Below are 18,828 nucleotides of genomic sequence, written 5' to 3'. Positions count from 1 at the left end.
TCAATGGGGTGGGAGCACCATTGCTGTGCACAGCCTGGCTGGGAGCATGTGCTGCTCGTGTGGTGGCCTGTGGTCTGTGGAGAGCACCGTACGGCTCCTGGCTGCCTCTGGCCATCCTACACTATGAATTCCCAGGGAGAAAAGTTTCAAAGGTTTGTCCAGCTGGGCACGACGTGTTTGTTTTCCCAAATGCAGTTAGGTGACTCCCCTGAGTTTAGCCTAAGTCACCCAGGCTGAGGACTCTCATCGGGCTCCTAGACCCTTGGGAGAATGGATCCCTTGACTCATAGCCAGAGGAACCCGGCAACTATCCCTCATGCTAGCCCTGCCTTTGAGCCTTGAGTGAAAGCAGATCACCTCCCAGAGTCTTCAGGAGACAGGAAAGAGTCTTGGAACTTCTAGATTGAACAGCAATTCTGTGATTCAACCCCGAGTAAGGGACACAATGGAAAGCAAATTGATAATGCACAGTGTCAACACAGTAATGTGTGTAGGCCAGGCTGTGCACCCCGACAAGGCTGCTCCGAGGGGTAGCTCAGCTGGGGACTGCTCTGTGATCAACCCTGTGCAGAGGATGCCAAGGAGCCACTCCACGTCTAGGCTGCAAATCTCACGGGAGCATGTGGTCCCTGTTTAAGAAAATTAAGTTATTATTTTAAAAAATTGAGATAAAATTGGGCACCTGCATGGCTCAGTCGGTTGAATGACTCTTGATTTTGGCTCAGGTCACGATCCCAGGGTCGTGGGATCGAGCCTCACATCGGAGGCTTCCATGCTGGGCAGGGAGCCTGCTTGGGATTCTCTTTCTCTTTCTCCCTCTGCCCCTCCTCTGCTTGCATGCACACTGGCACTGTCTCTGTCAAATTGAAACAAAATTGAGATAAAATTGACGTATAATATTGTATTGCTTTTAGGTGCGCAACATAATTTTTTGATATATGTATACAATGTAAAATGATGACTACAGTACATCTAGTTAACATCCATCACCATACATAGTTACACGTTTTTTTTTCTTGTGATGACAACTTTTAAGATTTACTCTCTTAGCAACTTTCAAACACACATATAACAGTATCGTCAATTATAGTCACTATGCTGTACATTACATCCCTAGGACTTATTTATCTTGTAACTAGAAGTTTAGAAGTTTGTATCTTTTGACCACCTTTACTCATTTTGCCCACTCACACCTCTGACAGCCACCAGTCTGTTCTCCATATCGATGAGTTTGATTTTTTTTTTTTTTGGTTCCACCTATAAGTGATATCATACAGTATTTGTCTTTGCCTTTTTTTAAAGTTGTATCTGATTTTTAAAAAATTTAAATCCAAGTTAGTTAACATATATTATAATAATGGTTTCAGAAGTACAATTTAGTGGTTCATCACTTACCTATAATGCCTGGTGCTCATCACAGGTGCCCTCCTTAATGCCCATCACCCATTTAGTCCATCCCCCACTCATGTCCCTGTCAATGTCTGACTTATTTCTCTTAGCATCATGTCCTCAAGGTCCATCCATGTTGTCACAAATGATACATTTCCTTGTTTTCTTTTTTTATGACTGAAAAATATTCCTTGTAACTGTATACTAATTTTCTTTATTCATTCATCCTTTGATAGATACTTAAGTTGTTTTCATGTCTTAGATGTTGTAAGTAATGCTGCGAGGAACATGGGGTGCACATATATTTTCAAGATAATATTTTCATTTTCTTCAGATAACTACTCACAAGGGATTGCTAGATCACAGGGTAGTTCTACCTTCAATTTTTTGAGGAGCCTTTATACTGTTTTCTACAGAGGCTGTGGCAATTTACATTCTCACCAACAGAGCATGAGGGTCCCCTTTCTCTACATTGTTTCTAACACTTGTTATTTCTGTTTTCTTTGTAATAGGTGTGCAGTGAGATCTCATTGTTCCTTTGACTTGCATTTGCTGGATGACTAGTGATATTAAACATCTTTTCATGTACCTCTTGGCCATTCGTATGTCCTCTTTGGAAAAATGTTTATTCGGATCTTCTATTCATTCTTAATGGTACTATTTGTTGAAACATAAGCTCCTAACTTGGGAGTTTGGCCTGAATTTTGTATTTTCAGTTTTCTCAAGCATATATTATAATCCATCTGGATAAACTGTAATTATCAGTGACATTTTAATAAACCCATGACAGATCATGGCACTTGGGAGCAAAATTCCAAGCTCATATTTTCATTTTATTGTTAGGAAAGAGGTCCAGATACTGATGCAGGTGATCAGAATAAAACGACATCCTTAACACTGTTTTCATGTCATATTGACCCCACAGGTGGATAAGATGGCCAGTCTTTACAACATCCATGTGCGAACTGGCTGCTTCTGTAACACTGGGGCCTGCCAGAGGCACCTGGGGATAAGCGACGAGATGGTCAGGAAGCATCTTGAGGTTGGTAATGGTGGTCAGCAAGACCCAGTGGTGGCATCTTCAGCCACCCTGGAGGCTGGTCTCATGGCTGGGGTGAGGGCTGGTTCTGTGGGCTGGGCTCATTTCTCCGAGCCCACCCTGTGGATCTGCGAAGGAAAAGGGGTCAACAAAAAAAATAAAACATAGCACCGCTGTAGCATTCATATTTTGCTTTGAGGGCAAAAATTTAAAGGCAGAATATGGGTGTTAACAGGGGGCAAACATACGCAAGAATGTGCTTCTATGTGCAGAGGGCCCTTACCTAGTTCAGTCCTACCAGAACATCTCCACACTAGAGTTAGCTCATCGCTGGGTGAGGGGACAAACTCTTCCAGGGGCCAGTCTGCATCTCCCAGAATCCCCTCATCCCTGCCTCTCCTCCTGGCTGAGGTTTTTCACTTCAGGGTACAGCTAATATTTTGAACCATTTCATAAGAATAGTTCAAGTGGCAAAGATAAGAACTGTTCAAGTGGCAAAGAACTCTTATTTAGTTTGGAGTAGTTTCTAACTTGAGTTTCTTTTGTTGTCATTAAATAGTGTATATACTAGATCCCAACCAACCACGAACTGGATTTTATTTCAAAAGAGAGAGGAAGTCCCAGAATACAAACAAATGCAGTTCCAGATATAATATTTGATCCTGCGGAGTACTGTGGCCCCAGCTCTTGTGTGGCTGGCCTGGGTTCAGTACTGAGGGAGTTGGGTGGCTAGAGCAATGACTGACCCTGGGCAGCCCAGCTTGGAGAGGCTTGGGGATTTCTTGCCTTTCTCTCTCCACCTCCCAGTAGGAGCACCCAGCCTACCTTTGGCTTTGGATAGGCCTTGTCTGGTCACTCCCAGAGGGAGCATGTCTGTCTGGCCTTGTTGTCAAGGGCAGCTATCAGGGACACGGCCCTCCCTTTGGTTCTGAGGGAGGCTCCAGGGAGCATCCAGAAGGTGTTTCTCCTGCCACAGCCCTGGGTAGACCAAGAAGCTGACCCATAGTGCTTCTGAAACTTCGGTCCATCTTTTGAGGGATCTGTGGGTTGGCATTGTGTGTGGCTCTGGGTAAATGCCTTCCCTGACTATTTCTTTTAAACTTTTTAATGATCCCTTGAGATTGGTATTGACCCCAATTTATACTTGAGCAAAGTGAGACTCTAGAAAGGGAGTCCTTGTGCTCAGGAAACCCTGCCTCAGGCACACAGCACATATTAGTGTTGGCCATTTTGTTTTCCTGGGTTAATTTTCTTCTACAAAACCATTTCTGATTTATCCCTGAGGAATGAGTCACTCTGAATGACTTATTTCCCTTTTATTCTAGGCTGGTCACATCTGTGGAGACAATGTGGACCTCATAGATGGGCATCCTACAGGATCTGTGAGGATTTCTTTTGGATATATGTCTACACTTGAGGATGCTCAGGCCTTTCTCAGGTTCATCATAGCAATGCAACTGCACCAGTGTGATGGCCAGCCTCTTCCTCAGACCACCCCTGGGGAGGTGGGAGCCCCATCAGAGAGCGAGGCTCAGGACGCCGTGCCTGCCACCGTGGACAGATGTAGCTCCTCACCTCGGGAAGATGCTCCCACAGACTCTGGGGTTTCCAACGACTTGTCTACCATTGTGGCTGCAGTGGGTTTGCGCCCACCTCTGCCGATGGCCACCAGAACCCAGCAGACCCCTTCAGAGAAAGCAGCAGGAGTCCTGGATGGGGGCCTTGGGCCACATGTCATCACCAACATTTACCTCTACCCAATTAAATCCTGTGCTGCATTTGAGGTAAGGGTTTTAATGGCAGCACAGAGACTGCTTTTTTGTTTGTTTGTTTACTTTATGACATTGTTTTGATAAAATGAAGAAAAAAGTACAGAAAGCAAAGCATGCAGAAAATCAAAATAATATTCAGAGTATTGTGACATATGAAGAGTTGTTCTCCTGCCTCTCTTGGTTTGGGCTGACTTTTGAACATGGCTCTGCTTAGGGCTCCTGAGAGGCCCTGTTTCTGAATGGTGGATACCTAGTTACTCTGCATAATTATGGACGTAAGTTTCACCGAGTGTATGTGCTGGTTCCCTGCGGAAGCATTTTACCTGCTTTGTTTGGTTCCATCTTTGAAACAATAATATGTGGGGCGCCTGAGTGGCTCAGTCGCTGGAGTGTCTGACTTCGGCTCAGGTCATGATCTCACGGTTCGTGGGTTCGAGCCCCGTGTCAGGCTCTGTGCTGATGGCTCAGAGCCTGGAGCCTGCCTCGGATTCTGTGTGTGTGTGTGTGTGTGTGTGTGTGTGTGTGTGTGTCCCTCCTCTGTTCATGTTCTGTCTCTCTCTGAAAACAAATAAAATATTTTTTAAAAAGTTAAAAAAATAAAACAACAATTTGCAGTGCGTGGTAATGTCATCTCCATTTTATAGATATGGAGCCTGAGGGCTATTGAGGTTAGGTACTTTGCCTAGTAATCTATGATAGAGTAAAGATTTTAGCCCAGGTCTGCTGATTCCTTGGGTCAATGCTTTTTTGTGACTTGTTCTGCTCAACCCTCCCTGTGGATATGAACTACATTATGTCTTGAGACTGACCAGTCAGTCCTGATACCCCTCTATTGCCAAACCGAGGCCATCTTCCTATAATCTGAGTGTGTCCCAAGTCCCAGGCAAAGGTCTCAGACTCCTGAGGCTCTGGGATAACAGGCTTGCTGGTTCCTAGTCAGAGATATCATGGTCATGGCTGTTTGTGGCCTGTCTTTCAGGGTGGCCCCATGGGAGCCTGTCCTCTAAGGAGACCATAAACAGCCAAGTTCACCTTCACTCTCTAATGGAGGAGGATGTGGAGTCCATGTTTCCCCTGTGTGTCAGCACTCTTATTTTCATGGACAGGTCATGTTCCATAGGATGGCCACATAGCGGAGATACTCTGGGCGGGAATTAGTGTCCCATTTTACAGATGGGGACACTGATACTCAACAAGGTTTGCTAAAGGTCTTCTATCCATCTGCTCATTCAACAACTGCATACCAAGCACCTGCTACCTGCCAGGCCTTGGGCCAGCACCATTTTGATGAGCAAATGGAAATTGTTCTTCCCTCAGAGAGTGCAACATCTCAGAAGGGAAACAGACACAGGACCAAACACCACCTATGAATAGAATCACACTGGTGATAAGGGCCAACAAGGCAAGAAGTGGGGTGTACGAGAGAGTTCTGGTGGATGGATATCTTAGTCCATTCAGGCTGCTCTAGCAAAGTATCATCAACTGTGTGGCTTGTAAACAACAAATATTTATTTCTCATGGTTCTGGAGGCTGAAAATCTAAGATCTAGGTGCTGGCAGTTTTGATGTCCAATGGGGGCTCACCTCTCATTCATAGAGTTTTCTTTTCTTTTTCTTTTTTTTTTTTCTAATGTTTATTTATCTTTGAGAGATAGAGAGACAGAGTACAAGTCGGGGAGAGGCAGAGAGAGAGAGAGGGACACAGTATCTGAAGGAGGCTCCAGGCTTTCAGCTGTCAGCACAGAGGCCGACGCAAGGCTCGAACTCACAAACCGTGAGATCATGACCTGCACTGAATTCAGACACTTAACCAACTGAGCCATCCAGGCGCCCCTCATAGAGTTTTCTCACTGTGTCTTCATGTGGCAGAGCTCTCTGGGGCCTCTTTTATAAGACCTTTAATCACATGACAGCTCCACCCTCATGACCTCGTCACCTCCCAAGTCCTCCTAACCACCCATGTGATGGTATTATCTGAGGTTTCCTTATGATTTCTGTATTTTGGGCAGAAATAAAGAAAATGTGGTATACATATACAATGGAGGATTACTCGGCAATCAAAAGGAATGAATCTTGCCATTTGCAACTATGTGGATGGAACAAGAGGGTATTATGCTAGGCGAAATTAGTCAGAGAAAGACAAAAATCATATGACTTCACTCATATGAGGACTTTAAGACACAGAACAGATGAACACAAGGGAAGGGAAGCAAAAATAATATAAAAACAGGGAGGGGGACAAAACAGAAGAGACTCATAAATACGGAGAACAAACTGAGGGTTACTGGAGGGGTTGTGGGAGGGGGGATGAGCTAAATGGATAAGGGGCACTAAGGAATCTACTCCTGAAATCTTTGTTTCACTATATGCTAATTTGAATGTAAATTTTAAAAAATAAAAAATAAAACAAGTTAAAAAAAAAAAAAAAGACAGCTCGAAGAGGAGAAAGGTAAGAAGTGGATCTGGAGGGTGAATGGAAGGTATCTAGCTCTCTCACGGTCTCTTTTGCATTGTCTTCTTTGCTTTACTTTCTTTTTTTCCTTCATTTCCTCCTCCAAGAGTATGTCCTGAATTTGTGAAGATTGTCTGTACTTGTGTAGCCACTGTGCAATAATGTGAAGACCATTTTTGAGGAGCCCTGCCCTAAAATACTTACCTTTTTCTTTAGGTGACCAAGTGGCCTATAGGAAACCAAGGGCTGTTGTATGACCGGAGCTGGATGGTTGTGAATCACAATGGCGTTTGCCTGAGTCAGAAGCAGGAACCCCGGCTCTGCCTGATCCAGCCCTTCATTGACCTGCAGCAAAAGATCATGGTCATCAAAGCCAAAGGTGCGAAAACTGGGTTCGTCTTTACGAATTAACTGTCAACAGTAGTTTTTCTTCTCCCATGAGAGAAAAATAATAGGTTTTCCTCTGCCAAATATTAAAATAATCCTGAAGGAAGTGAAATGATGTCTGAAAGACAACAAAATGTTTCTGCTCCTTGTGTTTAGAGAAATTTCTGGAGAGAGGTAAAGATCTAATGAATCACTCGAAAAATAAAGAAATATAAAATTTGATCTTTTTACTTATATTCTCTTTATTTCCATCACCTGTCATGATATGTACTCAAACTTCAATTCTTCCTTGTTGATTTTTTTGTTATGAACTATCTAATATATATAAAAGTATAGATCAGCTCTGTGCAATGGAACTTTATTTGATGATGGAAATGTTCAGTATCTATTTAGTCCAGATTGGTAGCCATTAGTTACCTGTGGCTACTGAGCACAGGAAATGTGGCTAGTGGGAAGTGTATGGTTCAGGAGTTTTTTGGTGTATTCACAATTGCCTCTTCTGAATGTTTCATATAAATGAGATTGTGTTGTATGTGACTGGCTTCTTTCACTTAGCATCATGTATTTGAGGGTCATCTATATTGTCGAATAATATTCCATTGCATGGATATACCATTAAAAAAATCCATTTATTAGTTGAAGGATATTTAGATTGTTTCCACTTTTTGGCTATTCAAAATCATGCTGCTGTGAACATTTGTGTACAAGTTTTTGTGTGGACATGTTTTCAATTTTCCTGGGTCTGTACCGAAGGGTAGAATTGCTGGGTCATGTGGGAACTCTGTGTTCAGCATTTCCAAAGTGGCTGCATCACAATTTTATATGCCCACCAGCAATGTATGATGGTTTTAATTTCTCCACGTCCTCAACACTTATTATTTTCTGTTGCTTTTGTTTTTTAATAGCCATCAGAATGGTGTGTAGTGGTACGTATGTGGCTTTGATTTGCATTTCCTTAATGATTATCTTTTCATGTGTTTATGGGTCATTTGTATATCTTCTTCAGAAAAATATCTATTAAGATTCTTTGCTTGTTTGTTTTTGAATTATTGAGTTGTAAGAGTCCTCTATATATTCTGTGTAGAAGTCCCTTTTCAGATCTATGATTTTCAAATATTTTCTCCCATTCTGTAGGTTGTCTTTATACCTTCTGGATGGCTCTTTTACTTTTTTTTTTATTTTATTTTTTATTTTTTAAAATTTACATCCAAATTAGTTAGCATATAGTGAAACAATGATTTCAGGAGTCGATTCCTTACCCATTTAGCCCATCCCGCCTCCCACAACCCCTCCTGTAACCCTCTGTTCTCCATATTTATGAGTCTCTTCTGTTTTGTCCCCCTCCCTGTCTCCCTGTTTTTATATTATTTTTGTTTCCCTTTCCTTATGTTCTTCTGTTTTGCCTCTTGAAGTCCTCATGAATGAGGTCGTATGATGTTTGTCTTTCTCTGACTAATTTCACTTAGCATAATACCCTCCAGTTCTATCCACATCGTTGCAAATGTCAAGATTTCATTCTTTTGGATTGCCGAGTAATACTCCATTGTGTATATATACCACATCTTCTTTATCCATTCATCCATGGATGGACATTTGGGCTCTTTCCATATCATGGCTATTGTTGATAGTGCTGCTGTAAACATTGGGGTGCATGTGTCCCTTTGAAACAGCAGTCCTGTATCCCTTGGATAAATGCCTAGTAGTGCAATTGCTGGGTCGTAGGGTAGTTCTATTTTTAGTTTTTTGAGGAACCTCCATACTGTTTTCCAGAGTGTCTGCACCAGCTTGCATTGCCACAACAATGCAAAAGAGATCCTCTTTCTCTGCATCCTCACCAACATCTGTTGTTGCCTGGGTTGTTAATGTTAGCCATTCTGACAGGTGTGAGGTGGTATCTCAGTGTGGTTTTGATTTGTGTTTCCCTGATGATGAGCATTTTTTCATGTGTCAGTTGGCCATCTGGATGTCTTCTTTGGAGAAGTGTCTATTCATGTCTTTTGCCCATTTCTTCACTGGATTATTTGTTTTTTGGGTGTTGAGTTTGGTAAGTTCTTTATAGATTTTGGATACTAACCCTTTATCTGATATGTCGTTTGCAAATGTCTTCTCCTATTCTGTGGGTTGCCTTTTAGTTTTGCTGATTGTTTCCTTTGCTCTGCAGAAGCTTTTTATTTTGATGAGGTCCCAGTAGTTCATTTTTGCTTTTGTTTCCCTTGCCTCTGGAGACGTGTTGGGTAAGAAGTTGCTGCAGCCAAGATCACAGAGGTTTTTGCCTGCTTTCTCCTCGAGGATTTTGATGGCTTCCTGTCTTACATTGAGGTCTTTCATCCATTTTGAGTTTATTTTTGTGTATGGTGTAAGAAAGTGGTCCAGGTTCATTCTTCTGCATGTCGCTGTCCGGTTTTCCCAGCACCACTTGCTGAAGAGACTGTCTTTATTCCACTGGATATTCTTTCCTGCTTTGTCAAAGATTAGTTGGCCATATGTTTGTGGGTCCATTTCTGGGTTCTCTATTCTGTTCCATTGATCTGAGTGTATGTTCTTGTGCCAGTACCATACTGTCTTGATGATTACAGCTTTGTAGTATAGCTTGAAGTCTGGGATTGTGATGCCTCCTGCTTTGGTTTTCTTTTTCAAGATTGCTTTGGCTATTCGAAGTCTTTTCTGGTTCCATACAAATGTTAGGATTATTTGTTCTAGCTCTGTGAAGAATGCTGGTGTTATTTTGATAGGGATTGCATTGAATGTGTAGTTTGCTTTGGGTAGTATCAACATTTTTAGTATATGTGCGGCCGAAGCGAGCACTGGGTAGTATCAACATTTTAACAATATATGTTCTTCCTATCTAGGAGCATGGAATCTTTTTCCATTTTTTTGTGTCTTCTTTAATTTCTTTCATAAGCTTTCTATAGTGTTCAGTGTATAGATTTTTCACCTCTTTGGTTAGATTTATTCCTAGGTATTTTATGTTTTTTGGTGCAACTGTAAATGGGATTGATTCCTTGATTTCTTTCTGTCGCTTCATTGTTGGTGTATAGGAATGCAACCGATTTCTGTGCATTGATTTTATATCCTGCAACTTTGCTGAATTCATGAATCAATTCTAGCAGTTTTTTGGTGGAATCTTTTGGGTTTTCTATATAAACTATCATGTCATCTGCGAAGAGTGAAAGTTTGACCTCCTCCTGGCCGATTTGGATGCCTTTTAGCTCTTTTACTCTTAATCTGCCTATATCACTGTATTTAAAGTGAGTTTCCTGTATCCAGCATACAATTGGCTCGTGCTTTTTTATCCACTTTGACAATCTCTGTATATTTATTGGTGTGTCCTGTTGGGATTTTTATTGCAAAATCACATATTTTGCAGTCATATATTTGTAATCGTATTTTGATTGTGGTATCATATATTAATTTCAAAAGAACTTACATCATATAATATCCAGTCTTTTATTTACAGTGTTTCTCTCCATTTAAGACTTTTTTAATTACTCCAAAATTTAATAATATTTTCCAGAAACTTTTACACTTTTTTTGCTATATAATAGTTTATTGGAATATTTTTAATACTATCTCTTTTCTATTAAATATTTTAATGGCTATCAATGCATATAGAAACACTATTGATTTTTGTATGTTAATGTTTTACCCAGTACTTTTTCTGAATTCTTATTAGTTTTATTAGTTGGTCTGAAGATTTTCTTGCATATTCTGTGTAAATAGGTATATTGTCTTCTAATAATGGTAGTATCATATCTTTCTAATTTTTATTTATCTTCTTTCTTTTTCTTACCTTATTGCTTTGGCTAGGCCTTCTTATATAATGGTGGAGCAGTGATGGAAGATATCCTTCTTTATTACTGATTTGAATAGAATGACTTCAAAGTTTCAAAAATAAGAATGATGCTTACTGTAGGTTTTTGGTAGATTTGCTTTACCAGGCTAAAGTAGTTCCTTTCTTATTTAGCCAAATGATGACTAGTAGTCAGTTCTTATTGAATGCTTTTTCTGCATCTGTTGGTCATCATATTTTTTTTCCTATAGTCTATCAGTGTGATGTCTTACACTAGTAGATTGTTCAGTAGTAAATTATCCTTGGACTCTTGGGGGGAAAAACACTACTTGACAATGATCTTTTGATACATTGATGGATTTGGTTTGCTAATACTGTGTTTAGTATTTTTTTTCTGCCTATTTATTAGTGAGATTGATACATCATCTTCTCTTACTGTGCTTTTCTTATTTAAGTTTAAGTACCCAGGATATTAACTTACAAAAATAATTGAGTAGATTGCTTCTCTTCCTTTCTATTCTCTGAAGCATAAAAATATATATCATGACTAAGTAGGGTTTGTCCCAGAATGTAAAGAATGGGAGAAAGAAAGAAAACAAATACCCAATATCTTCCCCTCCAAATCAGCAGCACTTTGTGAGGTGGTGTTGTACCCCCTCTCACCATGTATCAGATACTCTGCTCACTTTCAGGGGACTCCTGTATTGTGGGTGGAGTAAGGGCATCCTCTGGCAATGCATGACAGGACAAACTAAATAATAAATAGTAAAACAAGACATTTTAATGGTTTCATGTGTGTGATTTGTCACTCCCAAAGATTTTAGGCATCCAGAGGTCAGGCTTTTTTATTTCTCAGTATCTCTGATCTGAGCATAGGGCTTAGCACATAATGAACTCATTTGCCATGAACTTTGTTGGGGGCCCTTGAGTTCAATTCATGGATGGCTTCCAGACTTTGTGGTCTTAACCAGAGGCCTGCAATGACCTTTAGAAGGCAGCTGAAGGCCAAAGACCCTGTGTATTTATTTAGAGTCTTGGGTAAGGATACAAAGAGGCTGAGCACAGGCCTGCCATTGGCTGTCCAGGGTGTGCAACTGTCCACATTGTCCCCACTGCTGTGGTTACTTCCTCATAACCAATGCTCCAAGCTTGCTGTACTGCTCTCCCCTGTGCGTGCATACCTCCACCATATCCTTCTCCCATCCATACTCTTTTGACATGACAGCATCTATAATTACTCAGCACAACACATTCCTTCTCTGAAATTTTTGAGCATTCTGGGTTAGTTCTTCTGGCTTTCCCCACACAGGGCCAGGAGTGTGGAACTGGCTGTGCATGTGTAAGGTGCAGACAAGCAGGGGACGTAGTTCCCTATGGAATTCTAGATACTCAAATCGTTGCATCTCTGTCTTTGTCGTGGTGAAAGCCCTGTTGTGATGGACGGGGCCTGAGCAGCAGGCATGATCTGAAGCTTGTGATGCACCAGTTTGCTGTGTTGTGTTGTGCTCTGTGTGATGAAGAAGGACCAAGAGGGGCAGGGATGCAGGCGAGCATGACATGAGCTTGCCTGAGGGACAGTGTGAGCGGTGTGACTGGCAGCCATGCTGAGAGGGCTAGAGGGCACAGGTGAGTCACACAGGAGGAGCTCCTTCTTCGAGTGTCCACAGAATAGGGGCCACCACACATTCTGCTCAGGTGCCTTGGCTTCCTGCCTTTCCCTATACTCTTAATGTCTCATGGAGGACAAGGAGTGCAGAGTGACAGAGGGCCTGGCAGTTTCAGCCTTTACCAAAGGTCTTTCACACCTTAATGGCATTGGGCTAGTTTCCTCTCATTTCATCCACGTATCTCACTCTGATTTTATTAAAGAATGGATACAACTTTATTTTATTTTTTATTTTTTTTTATTTTTTGGGACAAAGAGAGACAGAGCATGAACGGGGGAGGGACAGAGAGAGAGGGGGACACAGAATCGGAAACAGGCTCCAGGCTCTGAGCCATCAGCCCAGAGCCCGACGCGGGGCTCGAACTCACGGACCGTGAGATCGTGACCTGGCTGAAGTCGGACGCTTAACCGACTGCACCACCCAGGCGCCCCAAGAATGGATACAACTTTAGATGACTAATGGGTACATGAGTGTTAACTATTATTCTTTAAACTGTTACATACATATGCTCTATACTCCTTCATACATATGATACATGTAACTAATTTTTTAAAAAGCTTTCCAACCCCACTAACATAGTAACAGTTTTATTTCTGTCTGTCTGTCTGTCTACCTATCTATCTCTCCATCATGATAACAATGATTGGCGCAGGAATCCAATTGGATGCTGACTCCCAGGAGCTGTTGAGAAATACCGCTCCATGCTGATATCTTTACAGAATGAATCTTCATGCCTGCCTATTTCTAAAGGATGTAAGGGAAAACAATGGCTTTAGTATGTGGAGTCACCCAGAGGTAGAGAAATCTTCTAAGGGATTTATAGTGTTATATAAATATATATATGTGGATGTGACTGTGGTGGATGTGACTGCGGTGGATGTGACTGCCTGAGTGCGGGGTCTTCCGTAAGAAGGTTGTTTGGTGTACAGGCTATTGTTGGTGATGACCATGCTAAAAAGAATCTCTGTGTTACATAGAGATTTCCAAGACCTGGCCAATTATTTGATGCAATCAATTTCCAGGGTCATGACAATTCTTGTATACTTTGTGATAATGGACTTACACTTATATTGTTGTTCTTTTTGCGTGATGGTAAATCTGTCTCTAACCTTTGTTCATTAGGGATGGAGCCTATAGCGGTGCCTCTTGAGGAAAATGGTGAACGGACTCAGATTTGCCAAAGCAAGGTCTGTGCGGACAGGTGAGACTGCCACAGGTACAAATCTCAGGTCCATCTGCAGGGTAGTACAGAGGGGGAAGAGAGCAATGCCCTGTAGATTTGCCCTCAGGTGCACCGCCCCCTCCCATCCAGTCTGCTGCCTCTTTCCCCTCATGAACTCCATGCTGACCACACTGCCCCCTGCTGTTGTTCAAACCTACCAATCATGTTCCCTAGCCATTTAGGGATACCTGCTGTTATTTACAAGGTGCATTCCTGGTTGTACATTTGAGAGGAATGCTGTTTTCTGGTTAATAAAGAGGTAGTTAGGTCTCTTCTCAGATCCATCAGTGCTCAGATGAATGAAAACAGACTTCAGTGCGATCTCTCAAAGCATCGAAGAGAATGTGAAACTAAATGAGGTTTCATTCTACTCTTCCCTTTCTACATACAGACAGGCAGCTATTTGATCCAGGAAAAATTAAGGACATGTCTATCTTGTAATCCCAATGTAGGTTATTAGCAATTTTGCATTGTGGATTCTGGTGATGGGTAGATTTTAGAATAATTTTTAAAAATTTAAATTCTTGGGGCTCCTGGGTGGCTCAGTCGGTTGAGCGTCTGGCTCTTGATCTCAGCTCAGGTCTTGATCTCAGGGTCAAGCCCCGTGTTGTTCTCCATGCCCAACATAGAGCCTACTTAAAAATTTAAAAAATTAAAAAAAAAATTTAAGTAAAAAAATTAAATTCTTTAAATTATACTTTAAAAGTCTCTAATATTAAAAGAGTTTTTAAAAAACTGGATCATTGAATGCACTTATACTGGTAACTGAGAGGCATAGTGTTCTTTCCACAGACCAAACCTATTATTCCATGTGGTCTGGCCATGAGGGAAAAGATTCACTGGTGTGTAGTAAAAACCCAGAATGTATGTCTGGGGTTCAAGGGCTTCTTAAAGCAAAATATTGCTCTGGAAGCTCTCAAATTCTAAGCTTTGTGGTATTCAGTGGCTATAATGGACATAAACAAGGTCTTTTAAGAGGAACTTCCAGGGGCGCCTGAGTGGCACAGTCGGTTAAGCGTCCGACTTCAGCCAGGTCACGATCTCGCGGTCTGTGAGTTCAAGCCCCGCATCAGGCTCTGGGCTGATGGCTCGGAGCCTGGAGCCTGTTTCCGATTCTGTGTGTCTCCCTCCCTCTCTGACCCTCCCCCGTTCATGCTCTGTCTCTCTCTGTCCCAAAAAAAAAAAAAAAAAAAAAACGTTGAAAAAAAAAAAAATTTAAGAGGAACTTCCAAAGCTTCTTATCTGATCTGAAGGCTTCGCATGAGCACCGGACCTTGGGTCTTCCTGTGCTTTGGGTATTCGCCTGCAGCTTCCTGAGTGCTCCCTTCTCTCTGGGGCCCAATATTGTATTTACATTTAGTATTATATTGTATTGTATTGTATTATATCTTACAATTGAAAATATTTTTGCTATTTATATTATTACTTAAAGGAATACTATAGAACATTCACCACCCCTCCCCTGTTTTCCCCCAGGGTAAATACTTATAATTGTGGAGAAAAAATTTCAAGCTGGTTGTCAAGATTTTTTGGCCATCCATGTCAGTTGCTCAAACAAAGTTCAAACTTTCAAAGAAGTGCAAAGAAGCGGGTCAAAGGTATCATATTTCTGGTTGGTTCTTAGGGGACAGGAACTTGGGTTTACTCTTGTATACATCAAAATCAGCCCATGATTTATGAGTTTGAGCCCCACATCGGGCTCGCTGCTGTCAGCGCAGAGCCTGCTTCAGATCCTCTCTCCTGCTTTCTCTGCCCCTCCCTTTCTTCTCTCTCTCTCTTCCTCTGTCTCAAAAATAAAAATAAACATTGAAGAAAAAATCAGCCCCTGAAGTGAATTCCCAGGGTGACTTGCTCTTGTGCAGAAAGCAGGGTGGTCCACAGGACCCACGTGTGGTCTCTAGGATGACCCCCAGGAGGTAGAGGTGGGGTTCCACCCAGCTGTTTCGCCTCTGACAAGTGCTCTGTCTCAGTCTGTCGTGTTTAGAAGCACAATTTCATTGGGTTATATAAAAACACTGGTAGCTTGGGGGCGCCTGGGTGGCTCAGTCGGTTAAGCATCCGACTTGGGCTCAGGTCATGATCTCACAGTTTGTGAGTTTGAGCCCCACATCGGGCTCTGTGCTGACAGCTCAGAACCTGGACCCTGCTTCGGATTCTGTGTCTCCCTCTCTCTCTGCCCCTCCTCTGCTCATGCTCTGTCTCTCCCTGAAAACAAACAAACAAACAAACAAACAAACAAACAAACAAACAAAAACATTGGTAGCTTGCTATGTCCTCAGTTTGTATGTGGGAACGAGAAAACCTGGTTGCTGGTCTTGGCTCTGTCACCACATGCCTGAGAACTTGGCCAATGCGGAGCCTCTTGGTGCCCAGACGGGTGTAGACCTCAATGCCTTCGACTTATAAAAATGCTGGTGGTTTTTCCTGCCATAGCTGTTGTGAGCTGAAGGGAGACAGCAGAGAAGAAAGTACAGTAGAACCTTGGTTTGCAAGCATAATTCGTTCTGGAAACAGGCTTGTAATCCAAAGCACTTTTATAGCAAAGTGAATTTCCCCATGAAATAATGGAAACTCAGATGATTTGTTCCACAACCCAAAAATATTCATATAAAAATGATTACAGTACAGTGATATGATACAAAATAATAAAGTAAATACAAAATATAAAGAAAAATTAATCTGTACTTACCTTCAAAAACCTTTGTGACTGGTGTGAGGGAGACAAGAGAGAGGACAGTTATTATATAGGACAACTTTCATTATCACTGACAGATGTTGACTAAAGTACAGTATTTAAAATTTTTTTAAACGTTTATTTATTTTTGAAGGAGAGAGAGAGAGAGCCTGAGTGGGGGAGGAGTAGAGAGAGAGAGAGAGACACAGAATCCAAAGCAGGCTCCAGGCTCTGAGCTGTCAGCACAGAGCCCGACATGGGGCTTGAACTCACGAGCTGTGAGATCGTGACCTGAGCTGAAGTTGGACGCTTAACCGACTGAGCCACCCAGGTGCCACCACAGTATAGTATTAATGAACTCTTGTCAGATACCATGTTTAATGTTGCTGGCAATAAGGCAGCAGAGGAAAAGGTCTATATCTGTAGGCAGGCCTGACCTAAATGAAGCAAAACATTTCTAAGCTTCCTCTTGTATGGAAAAGCAAAGGACTGTCCATAGGTGCTTTGGAGTGACAAAAAAATACGCTAGTGCCAGCTGTGGGCACCTTCCCACATTCTGGAAAATCACTGATTTCTGCCAAACACTGCAGCTTGAGACTGACCATCCAAGCGTGGGACATGATCACCCACAATCCCACAGTGAGAGAGAGAGAGAGAGGTTTGCTCATCTTGCGGAACACTCAGAGAACAAATTTCTCGCAATCCAAGGTTTTACTGTACTTGGAAGTTAACAGTACCACATGGGAAGAAGAGATCGCTTTCAGGTGTCTGCTCAAGTACCAGCTTCTCAGGGAAGCCGGCTTGGCTGCTCTCCTCAGGACCAGAGCCCCCACCTGAACCTCTGTGGTTCGTTCCCTGTTTTATTTTCTGTGGGGTGCTTTTCGCATCTGATAGGCCATGCATTTCACTCAGTTATTCTGTTTATTAGACTGTGATAGATTTTAAGCCCTGGGAGGACGGGGATTTTTGTGCACTTTGTTCAGTGCTGCATCCGCTGTGCTCAGAACAGCGTCTGGCACATAGTAGTTGCTCAGTAAATACTAGATGAATGAATGAAGGGGTCACTGCCACATTACTGATTTGTGTAAGGATGACCTGGCTTAGTGATTAGCTCCTAGAGAGACTGGCTTGTAAATCTGAGTACATTGTGACAGTATGGGGACCAGTGACTGGATCTAGTGACCTGCACAGATGAACCCATGAATCTCTGAATACGTATGATAGAGAATTCAACGGATGTAAAATACTTGCACATTTTAGGAGTGTTGACAGTTTGTCATGTCATAAGTTGTGCAAGAATTTGAGTTGCTATGTGATGGAGAACGGGAATAAATGTATGCTGCTCTTACTGAGGGGGTGAGCTGATGGTGTTTGGGAGTGGGTAAGCTTAGAGACGTGACGAAAGGGGAGAGAGAGATGGGCACTTCTCCGAGTAGGGACATGCAAGGAGTGGGGCTCGACGGGACCAGGGCCACCATCTAAATGAGTTGATAGAATAAGGCCCAATGGTTCCTGGTGCCTGCTGTCTACTTGGGGCTCAGCTGGGTCTTTAGGATGCTGGCTGAGATTATGAAGCAACGGCTGTGGTCCTCCAAGATCTAAGTTTAGAGGCAACGACCTACCAGTACACAGTGACACTAACATAAAGGTGACAATAAAGGTCTATGCAAAGGGCATGGGTTGGTGGGGGGAGGTATCTTCTACACAGGGAGTGAGTCACGGAGGGCTTCAGGGAGGAGATGACTTTGGCACTGCGTCTTAACATGAGAGCAGGAGTTTTCTAGGCAGAGAGAGGTGGGAAGGTTAGTTGGGAGCAGTATGGTAGGCCTTGGCATTTCATGGGCCCAGAGAGGTGTTTAGGAGGGTTGAAGGTGGGAGGGGAGCCATTGGGGGGAGCTGGGGAGAAAGGATGAATGCTTGGCTTGAGGAGTCAGTAAGTGCTACCTAGTGGTTGGGGGCATTCATTGCAAACTCTAAGCTGAGGAGTTTCGTGATGCCACACGTGTTAGAAAGATACTCTTGGCACGATGTGGAGGCTGCTTCAGAGAGGGAGGTGAGAGAAGCACAGGGGCCAGGCAGGAAGTGGCAGTGACTGTTCTCGTGGGAGGTGGGGACCTGGGTGAGGCAAAGGTAGGTGCGGAGAGGTCTGTCCCCTGCATGATGCAGTGTCAGGGAGCATCAGCTTGAGAACATTATACTTTGAGGATGCCTTTTATGGTGGAGACGTCCCTGACGGTCTAGGCCACTGGTCTTTGAATAATTTTAGGTTGGTACACCTGAGAGGAACCTTTTTAAAGCTACGTTATTTACACTGTCATCTAAATTGGCCAGTGGAATTTCAATATTTAGTGGTTTGATTTTCAAGAATATTCATTAAAGTATATATAAGGACAAACTGTCTTTTGATGGTCAGGAATTTTCTTTCTTTCCTTTCCCT

At 42.5% G+C, this 18,828-nt stretch overlaps 1 protein-coding gene across 3 annotated transcripts in view; it reads left to right on the top strand.

Annotated features, from left to right (window-relative positions):
* Positions 1-18,828, top strand: part of MOCOS (molybdenum cofactor sulfurase) — a 52,275-nt gene that overhangs the window by 19,478 nt on the left and 13,969 nt on the right. For all 3 annotated transcript variants that reach the window (XM_058692325.1, XM_058692326.1, XM_058692327.1), the window contains 5 exons: positions 2,315-2,431; positions 3,754-4,212; positions 6,868-7,030; positions 13,618-13,696; positions 15,194-15,315. In XM_058692325.1, the coding sequence (XP_058548308.1) occupies positions 2,315-2,431; positions 3,754-4,212; positions 6,868-7,030; positions 13,618-13,696; positions 15,194-15,315 (940 nt within the window). The remainder of the gene's footprint in view (positions 1-2,314; positions 2,432-3,753; positions 4,213-6,867; positions 7,031-13,617; positions 13,697-15,193; positions 15,316-18,828) is intronic.

Source organism: Neofelis nebulosa, chromosome 11 (genome assembly GCF_028018385.1).
Source record: "Neofelis nebulosa isolate mNeoNeb1 chromosome 11, mNeoNeb1.pri, whole genome shotgun sequence".
In the NCBI taxonomy this organism is placed as follows: domain Eukaryota; kingdom Metazoa; phylum Chordata; class Mammalia; order Carnivora; family Felidae; genus Neofelis; species Neofelis nebulosa.
The sequence above is the reverse complement of the archived record's forward strand: the minus strand, read 5'-3'. Positions and strand labels throughout refer to the sequence as shown.